Source organism: Chelonia mydas, chromosome 6 (assembly GCF_015237465.2).
Source record: "Chelonia mydas isolate rCheMyd1 chromosome 6, rCheMyd1.pri.v2, whole genome shotgun sequence".
Classification (NCBI taxonomy): Eukaryota; Metazoa; Chordata; order Testudines; family Cheloniidae; genus Chelonia; species Chelonia mydas.
In genome coordinates, this window is record NC_051246.2 from 26313086 (window position 1) to 26331847 (window position 18762).

The 18762-nt window shown below is 40.0% G+C and overlaps 1 protein-coding gene across 1 annotated transcript in view; it reads left to right on the forward strand.

Moving 5' to 3' along the window:
- LOC102931633 (mucin-5B) overlaps positions 1 to 18762 on the forward strand; it is a 66805-nt gene that overhangs the window by 22029 nt on the left and 26014 nt on the right. Inside the window, exons 14-20 of the mRNA XM_043549058.1 lie at positions 2262 to 2356; positions 7805 to 7931; positions 11567 to 11816; positions 13048 to 13100; positions 14989 to 15089; positions 15528 to 15679; positions 17513 to 17651. Coding sequence (XP_043404993.1) covers positions 2262 to 2356; positions 7805 to 7931; positions 11567 to 11816; positions 13048 to 13100; positions 14989 to 15089; positions 15528 to 15679; positions 17513 to 17651 — 917 coding nt within the window. The remainder of the gene's footprint in view (positions 1 to 2261; positions 2357 to 7804; positions 7932 to 11566; positions 11817 to 13047; positions 13101 to 14988; positions 15090 to 15527; positions 15680 to 17512; positions 17652 to 18762) is intronic.

Below are 18762 nucleotides of genomic sequence, written 5' to 3' on the forward strand. Positions count from 1 at the left end.
AGCTTGGAATCATCTGCAAACTTTATAAGTGTACTCTCTATGGCATTAACCATATAATTTATGAAGATATTGAACAGAACCAGACACAGGACAGATCCAGGCAGGACCCCAGATGATATGACCTTCCAATTTGACTGGAAACCATTCAGTCCAACCGGTTATGCATCCACCTTATACAGTAGGTTCATCTAGGCTATATTTCCCTAGGTTGCTCATGAGATGGTCATATGAGACAATATTAGAAGCCTTACTAAAGTTGAGATATATCACATCCAGTGCTTTCCCCCCATCCAAAAGGCGTGTTACCCTGTCAAAGAGGGATGTCAGGTTGTTTTCACATGATTGTTCTTGACAAATCCATGTTGACTGTTATCACCTTATTATCTTCTTGGTGCTTACAAACAGATTGTTTGAATATTTGCTCCTTTATCTTTCTGGGTATGGAAGTTCAGCCTACTGGTCGATAATACCCTGGGTTCTCCTTATTCCCATTTTATAGGTAGACACTATATTTGCCCTTTTCCACTCCTATGGGATCTCTCCTGTCCTCCATGAGTTCTCAAAGATGATCACTAATAGCTCAGAGATCTGTTCAGCCAGTTCCTTAAGTATTCTAGGATGTATTTTGTTAGGCCCTGCTGACTTGAAGATATCTAACTTGTCTAAGTAATTTTTAACTTGTTCTTTCCCAATTTTAGCCTCAGATTCTACCCATTTACACTGACATTTACTATGTTAGTTATCCAAACAGTGGTAGCCTTTTTGGTAAAAAATGAAACAAAAGAGACATTTGACACTTTGACCATTGCTGCATTTTCTGCTATTGTCTTTCCCTCCTCATTAAGTAACGGGCCTACCCTTTTATTGGTCTTCCTCTTGCTTCTAATGTACTTGCACAATGTTTTCTTGTTACCCTTTATGTCCATAGCTAGTTTAATCTCATTTTGTGCCTTGGCCTTTCTAATTTTATCCCTACATGCTTGTGTGTGGTTTTTTTTATATTCATTCTTCATAATTTGACCTAGTTTCTACTTTTTGTATCACTCTTTTTTGAGTTTCAGGTCATTGAAGATCTCCTGGTTAAGCCAGGGTGGTCTCCAACCAAACTTTCTATCTTTCCTACTCATTGGGATAGTTTGCTTTTGTGCTCTTAATAATGATTCCTTAAAAAACTGCGAATTCTCCTGAATTCTTTTTTCCCTTAGACTAGCTCCCCATCAAATCTTACCTGCCAGTTCTGTGAGATAGTTAAAGTTTGCCTTCTTGTAGTCCATTGTCTTTATTCTGCTATTTTTCCTCCTATGATTCCTTAGACTCATGATCTCTATCATTTTATGATCACTTTCACCCAATCTGCCTTTCACCTTCAAATTCTCAACCCGTGCCTCCCCATTTGTCAGAATCAAGTCTAGAACAGACTCTCCTCTAGTTGCTTTCTTCACCTTCTGTAATAAAAATTGTCTTCAATCATTCCAAGAACTTGTTGGATAATCTGTGCCCTGCTGTATTATTTTCCCAACAGATGTGTGGGTATTTGAAATCCCCCGTCACCATCAAGTCCTGTGCTTTCAATTATTTTATTAGTTGTTTCAAAAAATCCTCATCCACCTTTTCTTCCTGGTTAGGTGGTCTACAGTAGGCCCCTGCCATAATGTCACCCTTGGTTTTTATTCCTTATTTCCTTACCTGGAGACTTTCAACAGGGCTGCCGCTCATTTCTATCTCAACCTCAGTGCAAGTGTATACATCTTTGATATACAGGGCAACACATTCTCTCTTTTTCCCTGCCTGTCCTTTCTGAACAAGCTATACCTATGTGCACCCAAAACTCCCAGTTTGGCTTCAGTGCAAGATCTGCCCTGGTAAGTGCCACCATGTGTTATGAAATCTACAGTTTGCTGATGATCACATGGCTAATTCTATCATGTCTTTGGAAGCGACTGGAAAAAATTGATTGAAATAAGGAAAATGCATTCTAACATCTGTTCTGCAAACCTAAACCAGAGAACTGATATTAGTAGCAAATGGAAATGTTCAGACAGGGGTATAGCTAACTGTCTGTCCACTATATCTGTCAATCTAATCACACTCATCACCAGGGTTTCTGATTGTCTACTGTTTCCTTCCACTCTTACCTGACTGTCTTAAAATATCTTCAAGATGAAAAACATTTTAGAGATTTGTAAAGCCCATTGAGAAAGAGGGAGATTATAAATTTGCATATGTGACTTTGGGCAGTTTATCCCTATTTTGTCTTTCAGAAAAATTTGGGCAGCACTGGTGTGAACTTCTGTCTAATACAAGTGGTGTATTTGCTGCCTGTCATTCTGTTGTAGATCCCTCTTTATATGTCAAGGTAAGGAATTGTTTTAGTCTAGTCCAAAACTTGACCTGCCATAAATGTATTCTTATCAGGTGGGGATTACTTGTTGTATTCTACTTACTATTTAAAAATAAATGCACTGGTGCCAATGAGGAAGTAATAAAACAAGAGTTTAAGAATGTTCTGCAAGGGTTTGTGGAACCAGCTGGGGTAGCACAAATTAATTAACAAACCCTCTTCCCAGAGCTGCAGTGCTGACATCATCGAAGCTGCTATTGTATGAACAAGGAAGTAAATTGAAATAACATGTTTTTGCCATGCTACGTGAGAAACATAGGGGGAATTACAGTAGAAATATACCAATGTTATTTGTCAGCCTTGCTGCTCTGGATAAAATTTGTAGAGAAAGATGCTTTATTGTCAAGTTTTTAAGATGCAGTGCTAAATTATGGAAAATAAAAATTATAGTTAAAACTCATTAAAAGGTGGCTCTTTAAATGGTGCCACTGAAGCCCTGATACAGGAAAGCATTTTTGCTTTTTAAGAGTTAGCTTGCCTTTCCTTTTTCCCTTGTCAGCTAGGCAGTTTGCACAGACACCATTCCTTAAAGAGACACAGCCTTCTATCATTATGTCTGAATTACAGTTCTCCTGCTTTTCAGCTACCAATTTCTGCACCCACAAGGCATCATATGCATTAGAGCTTACTAAGAAATCACATGACAAATCCAAAGTTCTATGGGCCTATTCATAAGGCTGCTTTGCTGTGTAAAGCCAGGAATCCAGCCTTTTCCTTGAACCTGAGACACAGACTGTTCACTTCCAATATTAGCTAATGAAACCTCCTTTAAGCTATCCACTCTAGCTTTTTCCAAAGCAAATTCAGTGGATTCATTTTTACTTGAAAGACTTTGGCCGTTAGGCACCAACACACTTTCCTCAGAAGAGAGACTGTTTACTATCAACAGTGGCCCATTAACAATCAAAGGAAGCAATTCCTTTTCACCCTGTCTAGGCACAGCTATTGACTTCTCACAGACTTCAAAGATTTCACCCAGAAATTCCTTTCCTTCTGCAATATCATGCATGGCAACAGATTCTTTCTGAGCTTTAGTTATGTCCAGAACTGACTTTGGCACAACAGACAAATCACCAAACACCTGCTGAGTTTCATTTACATCCAGAATCACCTCTGGCACATTAGGAGGATTTTTACACAACATCCTTTCAGGCAAGCTGCTAAACTTCATAGTCAAAGGGTTAGAAGTGTTTTCTCCCCTGTGGCTCTCTTTGCTGACAACAGGTACAAGCTTAGGAACCATTTCTTCCTTGTCACAAGTTTCCACATTGTCAGTGGGCAACATAGTCAAATCACCTTTATGATTTCCTTGTGTCCTGGCTATGATAGCAACCTGATAAGATGAGGTTGTCATATCTTTACCCAGCAACACACTAGCAACAGGCAAAATAGAAGCATCAGAATTGCTTGGTCTCTGGGAGCGATTTCTGACATTAACTGAAAGCAACCTGGTTACAATGTCATTATTTCTAGCAGACACAAATTTAGGAGCACTTCCTTCCTGGGCTTTAGTTGTATCCAGAATCAATTCTGAGTCATTTGATAAATTTTCAACCATCACAGGCTGACAGGCTTCTTCTGTCTGCTTTACAGACAGAAAAGAGCTGGAGAAACATTCCCCTTTAACAGACAAACAGCTTGGGATATCATTTCCCTTGTCCCAGCACTTATGGCTGTTCACAGACAAATGCTTGGATAGTGGGACAGCTTCCTTAACAGGCAAGTTGCCACTTCCAACAGACAAACTTCTACTTTCCACAGACAGTGGCTCATACTGAGCTACTTTAAGTAACTCACTTTTACATTGGCTAGACTCACTTTTACAAGCTTTACTAGCCAACAATGCATTACTCACCAAGAATGTACCCTTTTCTTCCTCGGTTAGGGCTTTAACCTGACCATCAACTTTAATCTGCTCTAGAGAAACATTTTCCTGACCAAAGAGTTTTCTCTGTGCTTTATTTAATTCCAGATTCATTTCTGAGATACTAGACAGGCATTCAGAAACTTCATTTGCAGACAAACTGCTTTTTTGCACAGATAAACAGCTATCTTTCTCAGACAAACATTCGGAGAAACGCTCCATAGGCAAGTCCTTGCTCTTAATAGACACAGGTTTAGGATTATTTCTTTCCTGTGACTGGTTTATGTCAACCTGACTGAACAAAGCTTTAATATCATCCTCAATCAAAAGATCCTTAGGCAATAACTTCCTTACACCAGCTATAGCTTCCTGTTTAACACCATTCCACTCAAGGTGGATTTTGGCTAAAGGCACACTTACAGTAAACTCATAGAGGATTACAATATTCACACTCTTATCTGGTAAGTAATCTTCCTTTTTGACAAGATCTGCTTTAACAAGAGTGATATTAGAAGCTGTAATTTGCCCTAAACAGCTTTTACCAGTGATTTTTACATTCTCTGCACAAGTTATAGGGTTATCTTTATCCGAGCTCACACTAAAAGCATTTACATAAAAGGTGGCAGTGTTGGGTTATAGTTGTTTACACACAGACAACTGCAACAATATTGTTATAAACTGGATAGATTCTATCCCCATCTTTGTTGTTGAGAGGAGCTGGCTTTTCAGGATGATACAGTTTCTGCTGTTCTTCCATTGCTTTTTTGATTTGGATCTTAAGTCTGACAACCCTCTCCTCAGCGGCCAGCCATTCCATGTGCCTTGCATGGGCTTCTTTCTTGCTTGCTTTCTTTCTTGCTTTCTTTCAGCAGCTTCTCTTTTCATATCAGCTATTTTTTGTGCATGTTCAAACAGCTGCTGGTTTCTCACTGCAAGCATTTTCGCTGGGTCTACTTCCTTATCACTGGCAATTAACAGATCTTTCAGTTCCTGCTCTGGGGCTTTTTCTTAAAAGACAACTCCCTCTGTGAGCACAACTCTTCCAGGCTTTTTCTGTCAGGAGCTTGATCATGGATCACTCATTGTAACTGATTTGTAACCTTTAAACTCTCCAATATCAAAATTAATTTTTGACAAGCATGTGGTTCTGATCCAAAAACCCAATTAACCTGTGGTAATGTGTATCCTAGCACAACTATGCCACTGTGACCTGGGTCCTAGTGGGGGCCAGCTGGGATCACTCAATTAGGGTGAGCTACAAAGAATGGGGGAGACAAAACTCAAAGCTGGTGGATAATTCAATATTTAGATTTATCAAGCCAGCATTAAACAGCTTCTGTTATACCTTACTGGTTACTCAGAAGTTCAAACAACACAGTTCCCTTAAAGTAATCCAGCCTCAGGCCTCCATCCATGTACCCACGTCAAATATGATGACGATTTCTGAAAATCTAATTTCATCATATAAAAGAAAAGGTTCTACCAATCCCAAAGGATTGGACACATTACCTCGCAGGTTATTGAATATTCCTGATGTAACCGAAATACACACTTATGCCAATTCTTATTAGCTAAACTAAAATTTATTAAAAAAGAAAAGAGAGAGAGAGAGAGTATGTGTAAAAGATCAATATACATACAGACATGGGTTCAATTCATTGAGGTTCAGATTCAAAGCATAGATGGTGAGCTTTGAATTTTGTAGTTGCAAAGAGTTCTTTCACAAATAGTCCATAGGTTATAGTCAAATGTCATTGCAGGGTGTTCGAGCAATGAGAACTGGGATCTCAGTCCTTGTGACCTAAGCTTCCCCTGTACAAAGCCTCAAGCAGATCTGAGATGACAGAATCAGGACCCAATGGTCTTTTATACAGTTTTCTAGCCTCCACTTGACCATGCAGTCCTGGGTAAACAATAGGCTTTTGATGTAACCTTCTGTTTCCTAAACACCACTATCATCACAAACTTTAAAGAGACATATAGACAATGACATTATTTCACCCAAGATTTATCTAAATGTTAATATTCCCTTTTGATCTCTGAATTAATAGTTATAGTGACAGACAGGAACAGTCTGTTTACCTGGCTAGCATTTAAGATACACACAATCAGTATTGCTTCTAACTTCTAACAATATAGGTTTGCATTTCAAAGTTCTAGCCTATTTACCATGAATGGCCCTAATTACCATTCACATACCTTTCTAACATGACTTTAAATGTTGGCATTGGGTCATTCAGCCTGCAAGCTGTTTAACCCTTTCTGGCCATGAGTTACATTTTATATAAGATTCATTGCAATTATATAACAGTGGTAGAAATAATGATTTGCGTGATTATATTTTAATTAGACAACATCACAGACCCATTTTCACCAAAAAGATTCCAAAGAAAAAAAGGTTGATGAGCTCCAATGCATAGCCCCATTGTAGTCAATGGGCTGCTCATATGTCTAAAGTGAAGCATAGGCCTAAGTGTTTTGCTGGACTGGGGCTTTCGTAACCAGCAAGGCATTTAAACTAACTAGTTTGATATCTTGCCACAAATGGTGCTAGCTCATTTTCATTGTGAAATGATAAGACTTTTAGGTCTTAAGGTCTGAATAAAAGAAACAGAATAGATGTTTAGGTAAGACACTAGCTTTCTGTGCACTTTGTTTATACCTAGAAGGTAATCTAACATGTTACTTAAGGAATCTTCTAAGAAAGATGTTATAATACAGATCAGTGCTTCTGAAACATCTTGGCTTCACACTTAGCTTCATTTAAAATTCAAATGTTAAAAAAAATATATTCAACATCAGCGGCTTTTATATCATACTGTTTGCGGTGAAGAGACATTAGTTACTCCCTATTAAAATGGCAACAAACTGTCCTTAGAAAGCCCTGATTTTGCACCTCTGTAATTATGATACGGAAAAACTGACTTGGCCTGAAAATGGCCATGTTTATTCTGAAGGTAAAGAAGTTTCCAAAAAATTTGAAAAAAAAATCCAGTGTTTTTTTGATACAAGTCACTTAGAAATCACCTGGGATTTTAACTTTGACTTGTCCAATGTGCCTTTGGGTCCATTTAAAAAATGGCTTGTAAGTTACCTTTCAAATGTTCCAAATTATTAAAGCTCATTGAAAACTCATGTGCCAGCTATGTTTAAAATAGGTTGCAATTAACCAAAACCAGGAATGAATTTTGTTGTGGATAATTTTGCTGCTCCTGTTGATTTCAGTGAGATTTATTGGCCCAGTCCTCCCACTGATGTCAGGGAGGACTGAGGATCAGGGTTTCAGTCTCAGCTAACCAAATGTGTGTCATTAGGAGGAGGCAATAACCCGTGTACCTTAAAAGTTGCAAACACTGTCCCATAATAAAGTTGAATTTATTCGCTTTGTAATCCAAAAAAGGAACATTATTTGGCTTTCCAATATTGAGGGTTAAGTCTCCCTGGCAACGAGCTTATGATCCTATAAATATTTAAGATGGCTCTTTGTTTCTGCTGCTCGGGGTCTCATCATAATATCCGTTTCCTTGTGTATTGCCTAGAACTGTGTTTATGACACTTGTAATGCTGAGAAGAGTGAAGCAGCCCTGTGTAGCGTGCTCTCTACATACTCCAGAGATTGTGCTGCAAGAGGAGTACACCTGAAGGGCTGGAGGCATGGGGTCTGTGGTATGTGTAACATATTAACATGTGTATGTGCATAGAGAACACATTTTGGAGCTTTGACGCTGTTGAAACAACTAAGTTCTGTGCTCACATGCCAAGGTGATAGGTATCTTAGAACTAGGATAGAAGCATACTCTCGGCCAGATCCTCAGCTTGTTGTAAATTGATGTTGCCCCATTGAAGTCAAGATAGCTACACTGATTGAAACCAGCTGAGGGTCTGACCTTGTGTGTTCTTTCTATGGGAATAATGGATGAATTTAGCATTCATGAAAATGAGGGATTAATATCCTTAGCTAAATCAAGGCATAGCATGGTCAGGAATTAGGCAAACTCTGAATACAAAGGACTCCCAATATATTTTAGTCTTGGCTGCCATAGGATCCATTTCTGCTCAGTTTCCGACCGACAACATCTACCATTACAGTCCTTACCTCTATACAAACTTGCACCATTTTAATTTTAAACTGATTTTTTTATGTTACATTAAAGTATTCGTTTCTTGCATAAAGTGTATTTGCACATATCATCTGAGGATCATAACATACTTCATAAGTATTAATGAATTCAGCCCACAAACTCTCCTGTAATTTAAGTACTAATATCCGCATTGTATAGTTGGGTAGTCTCTGGCACGAAGCGATTAAATGACTCTCAGAAGGCCACATAGCAAGTCAGTAGAATAGACAGGAATAATATAGGAGTCTAGCTTTCAGCGTTCTGATCTTACTACTAGATATCTGTGTCTCCTATAGACCGTTTCAATAGTCTTTGGGGTATATATGGATAAATGCATTTATGCTTATAAATGGGTATATATTACATCATAGACTTCTTTTTGCTAAATGGAGTTACTTCTTTGGGGCTGTTCAATTCACTGTTGAAGTTAATGGTAGACCTTCCACTGACCTCGCTTGGTACTGGATGAGGATCAACACCTGGGGACTAAGTTTTCTCCATTACCTTCATTTTTATTTCTGCGTTGTCATGCTTCCATTGATGATCAGTGGATTCACCTGATTAACTCTTGCTATCATAAGTGCGGTTTGTTTGCAATAATTCCCAAGTGATTGGTATGAGAATAGCTTCTCGTTGACAGCAGTTTTGGAAGATCTCACTTTTCCTATGAATGATTTTATGACTGGAAACCAATCTGAATATAAAGACATAAGATAATGGTATATATGCAATTTAGATTCCCCTTGCATCTGCTAGTTTGTCTATCTATTGGTTAATTACATGCCTTTGAGGTTACTTGAATTTTCCAGATGAGGTAAACAATGTAATTAGAGTAGTGAGTAGTAGAAAGAATTTAAAATGACAGTACGAGCAATTTAACAAACTTTTGGTACAGTAATTCAAAAGGAACACAGTGTATTCTACAGCTGATTGGAGTAGAAACATACAGCTGTATGTATTATATACAGTGTCTGTCTATTGAAAGCTTTCCTGACAGGTGAAGAATTGTGGAACAAGATGCACTCCAGTGTGTGCCAAAAGTTAGGAACTACATTATGAAAAGCAGGAGAGGGCTGTAGCATTGGTTTAAGAAACAAAACTTCCATTCACTCATGATGAAGTTGGTAATATCAGCTTCAAACAATACCCAAATTACCCTCTAATGCTGGGAAAAAAATACTGATTGTTCAACCTTCACAATACTTCTTTGCCTTCAGACTTGTGTAAAGAAGAATAAGTACCCTTTTGGGAACATACCAGTGCTAAGAATAAAATCTGTTGTGCAGCATTATTCATGAGAGAATGAGTAAATAGGCCAGAGTGTGCTCCATTTCACTGGTGTTTCACACTGCTTTGATTTCCAAGGCTCTTTCAGATACTGCAGAGACATTAAAAAAGGACAGGCCTGCAGCCAGATGCAAGGCAGTTCAAACCTCAAAGGTTACACATCTTTAACAGTGAATAGTGTAATCAAACATCTTCTTCTCAGAAAACCCCACAGTAGAGCTCTCATCCTTGAACTAGTTACCTATGCAGCAAAGGCAGAATGATGGAGCAGCGTTTGTCCCTCTGATGGCTCCAAAATTTGGCTCAGCCCTCCATCAGATTTAGACCTGCACTGCCAAACACCACCAAGTCTCACTCCCTTTTAGAGGCCTTTGGATTGGCCAATAGCCGTAGAGGACACTGCGCTGCCCTGCCCCTCCTTATGGTTATATCCACCATTCTGGCTCTTCCCTGTAATCTGGCACCAGCTAAAATGGCATGAGCCACTTACCCCTCAGGGTAAGCCAAGGTTATTTTACCACATACTTGGTGCAGAGATTTGAAGATGCCACTCCTCAGTAGCCCATGCAGTTTGATCAGCCTTGCTCAGAAGGATAACTGAGGCCTGTTAGACTTGATACTTCGCCTTTCAGTCCACACAGAGAAGCCGAAAGACTTTGCTTTTCTTTTTCCCAAAGGATGCTCCATGAGTGATTCCATCTTTCTGTTCTTCTCCAGAGAGCTTCTAGAACCTACATGTCGTTTCCTTGGCAACAGCATGTCATCAGCAGAGAGTTCTCTGGCAGCTGCCCAGCGCTTACAATAATAGTGTTGTTGTTGTTTTTTTTCAAATTACTCCTAATTGGAGAGTCTCATATCTTCGGTAGATCTTACTGTACTAAGTTTATGTATCATTGTGGGCCAGGGACTGTATGTAATTTCATGGGAGAGGGTGACCACAGCTCCTCCAGGAGCAAAGAACAGTGTGTGTGTGTGTGTGTGTGTGTGTGTAAATTAGGCAAATTCTCTCAGGTTATAACACCTCCAGAGGGGTGCCACCACCTGAAGAGGCTTGCATATACTGGTTCAAACTGGATTCTTTAGATACCAACAGACAAAGAAAGGACTTTTGGCTAAAATAGTGTGAGTTAAAACTGACTCAGGCCCTGCTTTCTGATCCAGCAAACAGACAGGTCCTTCTATCCAAGGGAGGCCCCAGTTTTTCCTGGGAAGAACTGGAAGGACTTGACCTATTCATGAGGGCTCTTGTTCTGAGCAAAAGGAGTTACAAACTTGTAGCCACAGAGAAGCCCCTGTGTGGGGTTTGAAGGACTGACTCCTGTCAGAGCCCTTGTTGGGGTTGGACAGGGGAGGGTGATCTCTGGTAAGCTTCATTAGCATGTGTGTAGGTTCTTTTATTATTTTTGATATGTTTTCTTTCATGCTTTTGCTTTAAGAATAAATATTCTTGCTCAGAAAGAGCAGTGTGGTAACTTAATGGTGGGCAATTATGCTGTTTCTAACATCTAGAGAAAAAGCAAAGCAGGTCTGCTTTGGCAGTCTGACCTGCTGGGGAACAACACAGGGAACTGTGCAGCCTGGAAAAACCTCAGTCAGCGTAAGTGCTGGAACTACAGATGCTGGGGGTCCTGCTGTTTATTTTTAAACATAAGGACATGTTAGAAGTATGTAGTTTTTGGGCCCTGATATGTGATAGCATTGTATATATTTCAGTGTTTTGGCTAATTAATTCTAAATACCTTAGGCAAGGAGGGATACAACACTTTCCTTTGGAGAAGAGCCTTCAGTATATGTAGTTATCGGTATATGTAATTATCACCTACATCAAGAGGTGAAATTTAACACTGCAGGTCACAAGCCCATTTCAGTCCTTGTTTTATTTGTCTTGCAAAGATGTCTCTAAGGATTGTCCTGAAACAATGGTATTCAGCTATGATGTGAAGTTCTGTAACCACTCCTGCCGCTCCCTGGGCGAGCCTGATCTGCTGTGTAATGTCCAGAGCACTCCTGTAGAGGGCTGTGGTTGTCCCAAGGAGACCTATCTAAATGCTGATGAATGCGTGTCTCCAGAAGACTGTCCATGTTACTATAAAGACAAGACGATTCAAGCTGGGAAATCGTTCCAAGAGGACAAACTCATGTGGTAAGTTGTTTCAGATGAACCGAAGAATGTATGGTAGATGGACTGCCATGTTAAACATACACTGCAGTCTATGCGAGTAATAATCTCTGAACAAATTCATATCATACCAAGGAATGATGAGATTTTCTATTTGACAGTACTGGCTCCACCATGGTCCAATGGACAAACCCCAAAGTGGTTAATCCAAGTGCTCTAAGAGTGAACAAAAGGTTTCTATAACATGGGTGGTGAGAGGCACACATAGTTGGTAGGAGCACGAGGAGAGATTAGCTGCAATGGGCAGGGGTGGAGTGCATGGAAAGGGAAAAGAAATGGAGAGTTGATCAGAACTCAGGAGGAGGGAGGTCAGAGGGGCTAGCAGAGTAGAAGGGACATTAGCAGGGAGATAGGAGGGCAGTGGAGAAGTGGGGAAGGAATAATGAGCTGCAGAAAAAGAAAAAAGAATGGTAGGGGTGGAAGCAAATGTGGGACACAATGGTAGATTTATGAATGGCCTGGCCTCAGGAGTCCTCCTCATGCAGTATTAGGACTGACTGAAATTTCACTTTTTTGTAATTTTGTGAAAAATGGCTTTTTGCCAGTATTACAACTTGTTGCGGAAAATTTTTATTTTCACTGAAAGTTTCTTCTTTTTGAAATGAAAAATGAGAGAGGAAATCAGAACATATTTTACATTTTTCAAAAACAGAATACTTTGGAGCCAAAAATGGTCTTCGAGAATCAAAATTTTCCAGCATTGAATAATCAAGAAATTGACAGAAACTAAAACAATAAAAGCATTTAATTTTCCATGAAAAATAACTGGCATTTTCAACCAGCTCAGTATATTACACTGAATAACAGAGAATCGCTAATTATAATAATGTGCATTTATACAGAACCTTTCACTGGAGGATCTTAAAGTATTTTATAAACACTAATTAATTTAGCATTGCAAGACCCCTCTTAAGAAGTTAAGTACCATGGAGAAACGGTTGCAGAAAGCTGAAGTGAACTGCCTAAAGATAAAAAAAAAAAAGTCTGTTGCAAGTGAGAGAACACTAAAAGTTGTATGCCCTTCTCTGCCTCTCTCTCTGAGGTGATAATTCCATCTTGGCGTATGGGTGATTACATGAACCACTCACTGTGGTGTGGCTGATATTCTCCTGTGTGGTGGAGCTTTTAGATAATGTTTGCTTTCTCGTTTACATGTGAGAAGAGCTGATGTTTCTCATTTATGAAATATCTTTAGCAAATGTATTCGAGGAAGATTAGACTGCATTGGAGAAGCTATAATGAAAAAAGGTGAGATTTTGCTAAATTCTACCATTGAGCTGTAATTTAGAATTTAAAGTAGTTTTCAATGTATTTGTCAGTTTTTTTAACAGATAGCTGTGTTGTATGCATGTCTTGCTTCTCCCTGAAATGTGTTAATTATAGAGGTGAGTATTAGCCTATTGATAACTTTCTTTATAAAAATGTCATCAAACTTGCTGAACTCTTCAAAAATAGATATATCTCTCAAAGTTCATGAGATGAGAAAAGGGTAATTTTCACTTCTAGATGCTTCAGGTCATTTTAATAACTAGTCCTTCAAAGATGGAAAGATGGTTCATTCGGACTCTGTCCTTTTGAACACATCATCTCAAATGTACACACATCTAGAATTTGTGAGGTGTCTATCACCTCTGTGTTTCTTCTTTTCCAAAAAGGGCATTCTTTCCAATATCACAAATAATTCCAATCTCTGACAGGGTAGAAACAGAGATATGTGTACGGATGTGTACAAATGAATATGTATGAATGAGTTCTCTCACAAGCAATTCTATATAATGCCATTGATCTGATATAGATAGAAAATATCAAGGCCTTTTAATACTGCTTGGTTACTGATCTCTCAGAAGACCTCTCAGGGAGGAACTTGGTCTTTTGCATCCTAATGGTGTGGAAGCAGTTTTTTTTTTTCAGCGATGACTATCAATGTGAAGTGCTGGCTCTGCTTTCAAAGGCTGGGCGATTTAGTCATCCAATAATTTCTGCTTCTTCCCTGGATCCTTAATAGGCTGACAAAAAATCAGTCATATGAGGTACAAGTGGTATCAGTAGCTTCGTACTGGCTCTGCTCCTGACAGAGTTGGTTCTCTGGTTTAAGCCAGCTCCTGACTCAAAGGATTCCTATGTCCAGGGTTGGGTACTCAATCCTTCAGTGGAGAGAAGCTAAAGCCAGTGGAAACTGACATGTGTGAAAGGATGGGGGATCCATGCTTCCCTGTCCCTCAAGTCTATTCAAACCATAAAGTGGAAGCAAGGTGCATTGGATCAAGAGGAAGGGGGGAGCAGCTGCTGTCTGCAGCATGCTCCTGTCTAAGCCTGGCATCTCCCTTTCTATACCAAAGTGGGAGGGCACAGATATGGGGATAACCAATGGCAAGGGGGTGGAGGATTCTAAATGTGAGGTCTCTCAACACTACAACTGTGGGATTGGGCGTTACAGCATGGCTGCTCCACAGGATTTCCAGGCTGTATCTGACACATATCCCAGTATAAGAAACCCTTTTCCCATGAGGGGAAAGGGACAGGAGTTTCCCGTACGCCATCTGATTTGAATTTTTGTTTTTAACAAATAACTAAACAGAAAACTTAACAATTTTTTTGTTTTCCAAAACCATTTTCACTTCAAATTTTAAAATGATCAGTTTTTAAAAACCAAAAAACTGAAAAATGTTACCAAAACCCAAACATTTTACTGAACAATGTTTTTTTCTGGTTTTTCCTCAAAATGAAAAAAAATTCAACCAAAATGAAAATTTTCTGGGAACATTTTTGTTTATATTGGAAAATTATTTTGAGAAAAAATATTAAATTTGAATAAGTACAGTTGAGACCTCCAGAGACTGATCTTCATAAGGAAAATCAGTGGAGTGTTAGTCTTACATTTTATAGAAAAGAAAAATATTTACTCTTTGTAAAGTTCCTCAATGGGGAAAATGTCTGAAAAGACAAAAAATGTCTGTCAGTTTCACTTTTTTAATTCAGCCAACAGCTCAAAATTGTATAAAAGAAACTCCCCCAATCCTAGCTGACATACTCAGTCATGTATTTTGGGAAATGTCTACGTTGGCACAAATTGTTTGATGGCATCCATTCCAGTTTCACCAACTGACCCTTCTGTAATGGCTTTTCCCTCTTGTAGATTGTCCTGCTCCTATGTTTTACTTTGACTGCAGCTCTGCCGGCCCAGGAGCAACTGGATCTGAGTGTCAGAAAAGTTGTAAGACACAGGACATGCAGTGTGTAAGGGGCTAAACTCATATCAATAAGAACATGCATGGCTTATTTATTATTTTGCATGCATGATCATGCATAACAAATGCTAATATTGCACTGCTCACAAACCACCTTTTCCACTGATAAGAGTAGAGAAGCGATAGCTACCCACGTTGTCACCATGCCTATCATTGTCATGTTAATGAATATGCAGCAGTCTGATTTGATGATTTTTAAAATCTTATTTCCCACTGGTATAGAATAAATTAATGCACAGAAAACCATAGATCTGTAAACCGGTTGGGTTCCAAATGAATATCATGGGCCTGATTCTTAGAAAGCTCCCAGCTTGACTTCTGATTTGGCAGCTGCAATGTAGCAACCAGAGCTAAATTGTCTCCACTTTCTCTTTCTCCTTCCTGGATGATTAATACATCACCTTGCATTGTATTTGTATGTTCCCAGTATGTCACAGAATGTGTCTCTGGCTGCATGTGCCCCAATGGGCTTATATCTGATGGTAAAGGGGTCTGCATTGCTGAGGACCAGTGCCCTTGTGTCCATGGAGGAAATTTCTATAACCCTGGGGAAAATATCACAGTCCGCTGTAACACATGGTATGATATTCCACAATGTCTTATAACTTGTTTCTTCATAAGGTAATAACTTGTAAAATGCAGGCCAGTAAAAAAATGAGAGTTAATGCCCAGAAACAGGATGTATTTTGAGATCTGTGCAGGATCTTCCCATCCATTGTGGAAGCTTCATTTCAGTACCCCACTTTTCCACTGGGAATAAAAGGTGTTACTCTTTCCTGTCTGCACCACATTGCACCAATTCATATGCATATATAGCAACAACAGGTATCATCCCCGCCTTAAATTACCTTTGACCTCTTCTGTGAACTGTCATGCACATACCTGCCTGAAGCATGAAACATGAAAATCCCTGCCTGGTTCAAAGCAAGACTGTGGCCTCTCATTACACAGCTGTACAGGGGTGAGGCTGGTGATGGTTTCCGTCCTTACCAACCTTTCTCCAGCTGCTGCTATAGTTTATGCAGAGCCTGCAGTTTGTGGCTGAGCATGGTGGACTGATATCTTTGAAGGATCACCTCAACAAGGAGGAGACATCCAGAAACATCTTGTAGATCTGTCAGGAAGAGTAAATAAATGTTTGGCTATCTAGGTGACAATGGCATATGCATCTCCTCACAAGCATTTCAGTGGGACACAAAGACTAAGGGAGAGCCAAAAGCCATAAGACTGTTTGGCCTGTGGGCAGTAGATCACCATTTTGTATGCGCATTAAGTATTAATCTGTGCTGCCAAACCACCGTTATTAATTATTTATGTTACAGACGCACCTAGATGCCCCATCAAGATCAATGCCCTATTGTGCTAGGTGCTCTGTACACACATAGGAAAAAACTAAAGTCCCTGCCTTGAAGAGGTCACAGGCTAACTACTCTGCCCTTGGTCACACTGATCTGAATCTGGTATAATTCCAGGGAAGTCACCGGAATTACATGGACTACACACCTGTGTAACTAAGAGCTGATTTTTTCCCATGATGCTTCATTAATGTTGAAATGGCTTTCTCCAAAGTGACCTACCCCCAAAATCCTCACTATCAGGTTCCAGGTCTTTATGTGGGTGACACTGGGAAAATTAATTAGTTGTTTTAATGCAATTTAAACAACCAAAAGAACAAAATGTAAAAGTCAAATACGTGTCTTAATGACACAATCCACAGTCTTGAACCCAGGCCTACAAGAGCCGCTATATTCCAACCTTCCACTTAGCAGCAGCTTAGTTAGGATCAATGAAGTGCAGCTTCATTATGAGGCTCCACCCCTGATGTCCAGTTGGTGCACTCCCAGGGCTGATTGGCTCTACTGAAGCCAGCAGCAGGATCAGGAAGCTGTCTGAACAACTGGGCTCACCCTGCTACACTGTATGCATCCTACTCTCTGAGCCTGCTTTCCTAGTGTCCTGACCTGGCTTGATTCCTCCGATCTGACTTATGGTTCCTGACCTCCAGTTTATCTCCTGCCTCTGATCTCCCTGGCATCCTGACCCAGGTTCCCAACTTTGTTTCTGGTCTCCAGTTTGTTGTTTGCTTCTGACCTCCTGCTATCCTGATCCTGCTGACTTTTGAGTCCTGTCTTGTGACTGTGGATTCTGGCTCTAACTACTATTCTGGCTGCCTGAAGCCCAGCTTTGACATTCAATATTAAGCATTCGTGTTCTTTTTGTGATTGTTAAGACAATATTAAAGCAAGGCCTCAAAGTACCGTACAGTCCAACACTGCTAGTATGAGAGGCCACTGTGTTCTGTGATCTACTAAAAGGGATTAATTTAAATGTTCAGTAATTCCGTAACTATCCAGAGTTATGTAAAACCATCTTTGATGTAAAGATTGTAATATTTTGCCTTCCATCTCTTAGCACATGTAACAACAGACAGTGGAACTGCACAGAGAACCCTTGCCAGGGAACGTGCACTGTGTACGGAAATGGACATTACTTGAGCTTCGATGGAGAAAAGTTTGATTTCATGGGAGATTGCGATTATATTCTAGCTCAGGTAACAAAGCATCATTACCTGTCTGAGAGCTGTTGCTCTTCACAGGCTCAAGTTGCAGTGCTGTTTGAGTAACTAGATGGCTATCACATGCAAGATAATAGGCACTGATAAGAGCCTGCCCCTCCACCGCTGCATGGGTATAGAAGATCCCAAACTATATCAGACCTGGTGATGTTCCACCACACAAGGGCAGGGCAATCAGGATATCAACACCCACACAAGGGGCACTTGTTTCCTTGGCATCTCCCTCTAAGTTATCACACAGAGAGATTTTAGGGGTAGAGTAAGACTGATGAATCCTGTGCCATGTAGATGCACTAGTCATTGCCCCGGTAGAATTGAGACACTAAGACTATAAACTCTACTTCAGTCTCTGGTTTGAAGTAGGAGCAACAGAGCAGGAGGCATTCTCTCCAGAGAGAGCTGAAGCACAGGGAGCTGGGCACAGGGCACAGGATTTTGAGCTGAGTGACTAATGCATTGGTATCTCGAAGAGAAGGTTCTGCCTGACAGCTGAGTAGCATGGCTCACTCTCCCTGGTCTCCTTGCTAAGACTGCCAAGCTAACTGAAAAAGTAAATCTGAGAGGAGATAATAATGAAATTGGGGGTACTCTCTGTCCTGTGATATTGGGGAGAAAGGTGTGGAGGCTGACTCAGGGCCAAGTTCAGAGTTGAGTGTAGGTAGCACAGTTGGTGTCACCAGCCCACGCCATCATATTACTTTTCCTGATAAATACCTTCCTTCCTTCCACCAATTTACCCTAATTTAGACTTCCATAACACAGCTAGACTTCAGGGCCCAGTTCAGAGGTGATGTGAAGGGGCTGCAATGTATCCTTGGAGAAGTGGTGGAGATTCTAAGGGCCAGATTTTGATATGAATGGGCCATATCTCGACTAGAAAAATACTAGGTGAAATCTTAGGGTTAACCACAACCATCAAGCATGTGTTTAAAGGTGTAAAACCCTGTCTGTATTGGTGATAGCTAACCTTTTAAAACATGACCTGTTTTCCTAGTCTCGGCCTGGCCTTACTCCTTGTGTTGGACCATTGGCTTCTATGTGATCATTCAGCAAAAAAGAGATCTGGTCTTAAAGTAGTGTAATCTGT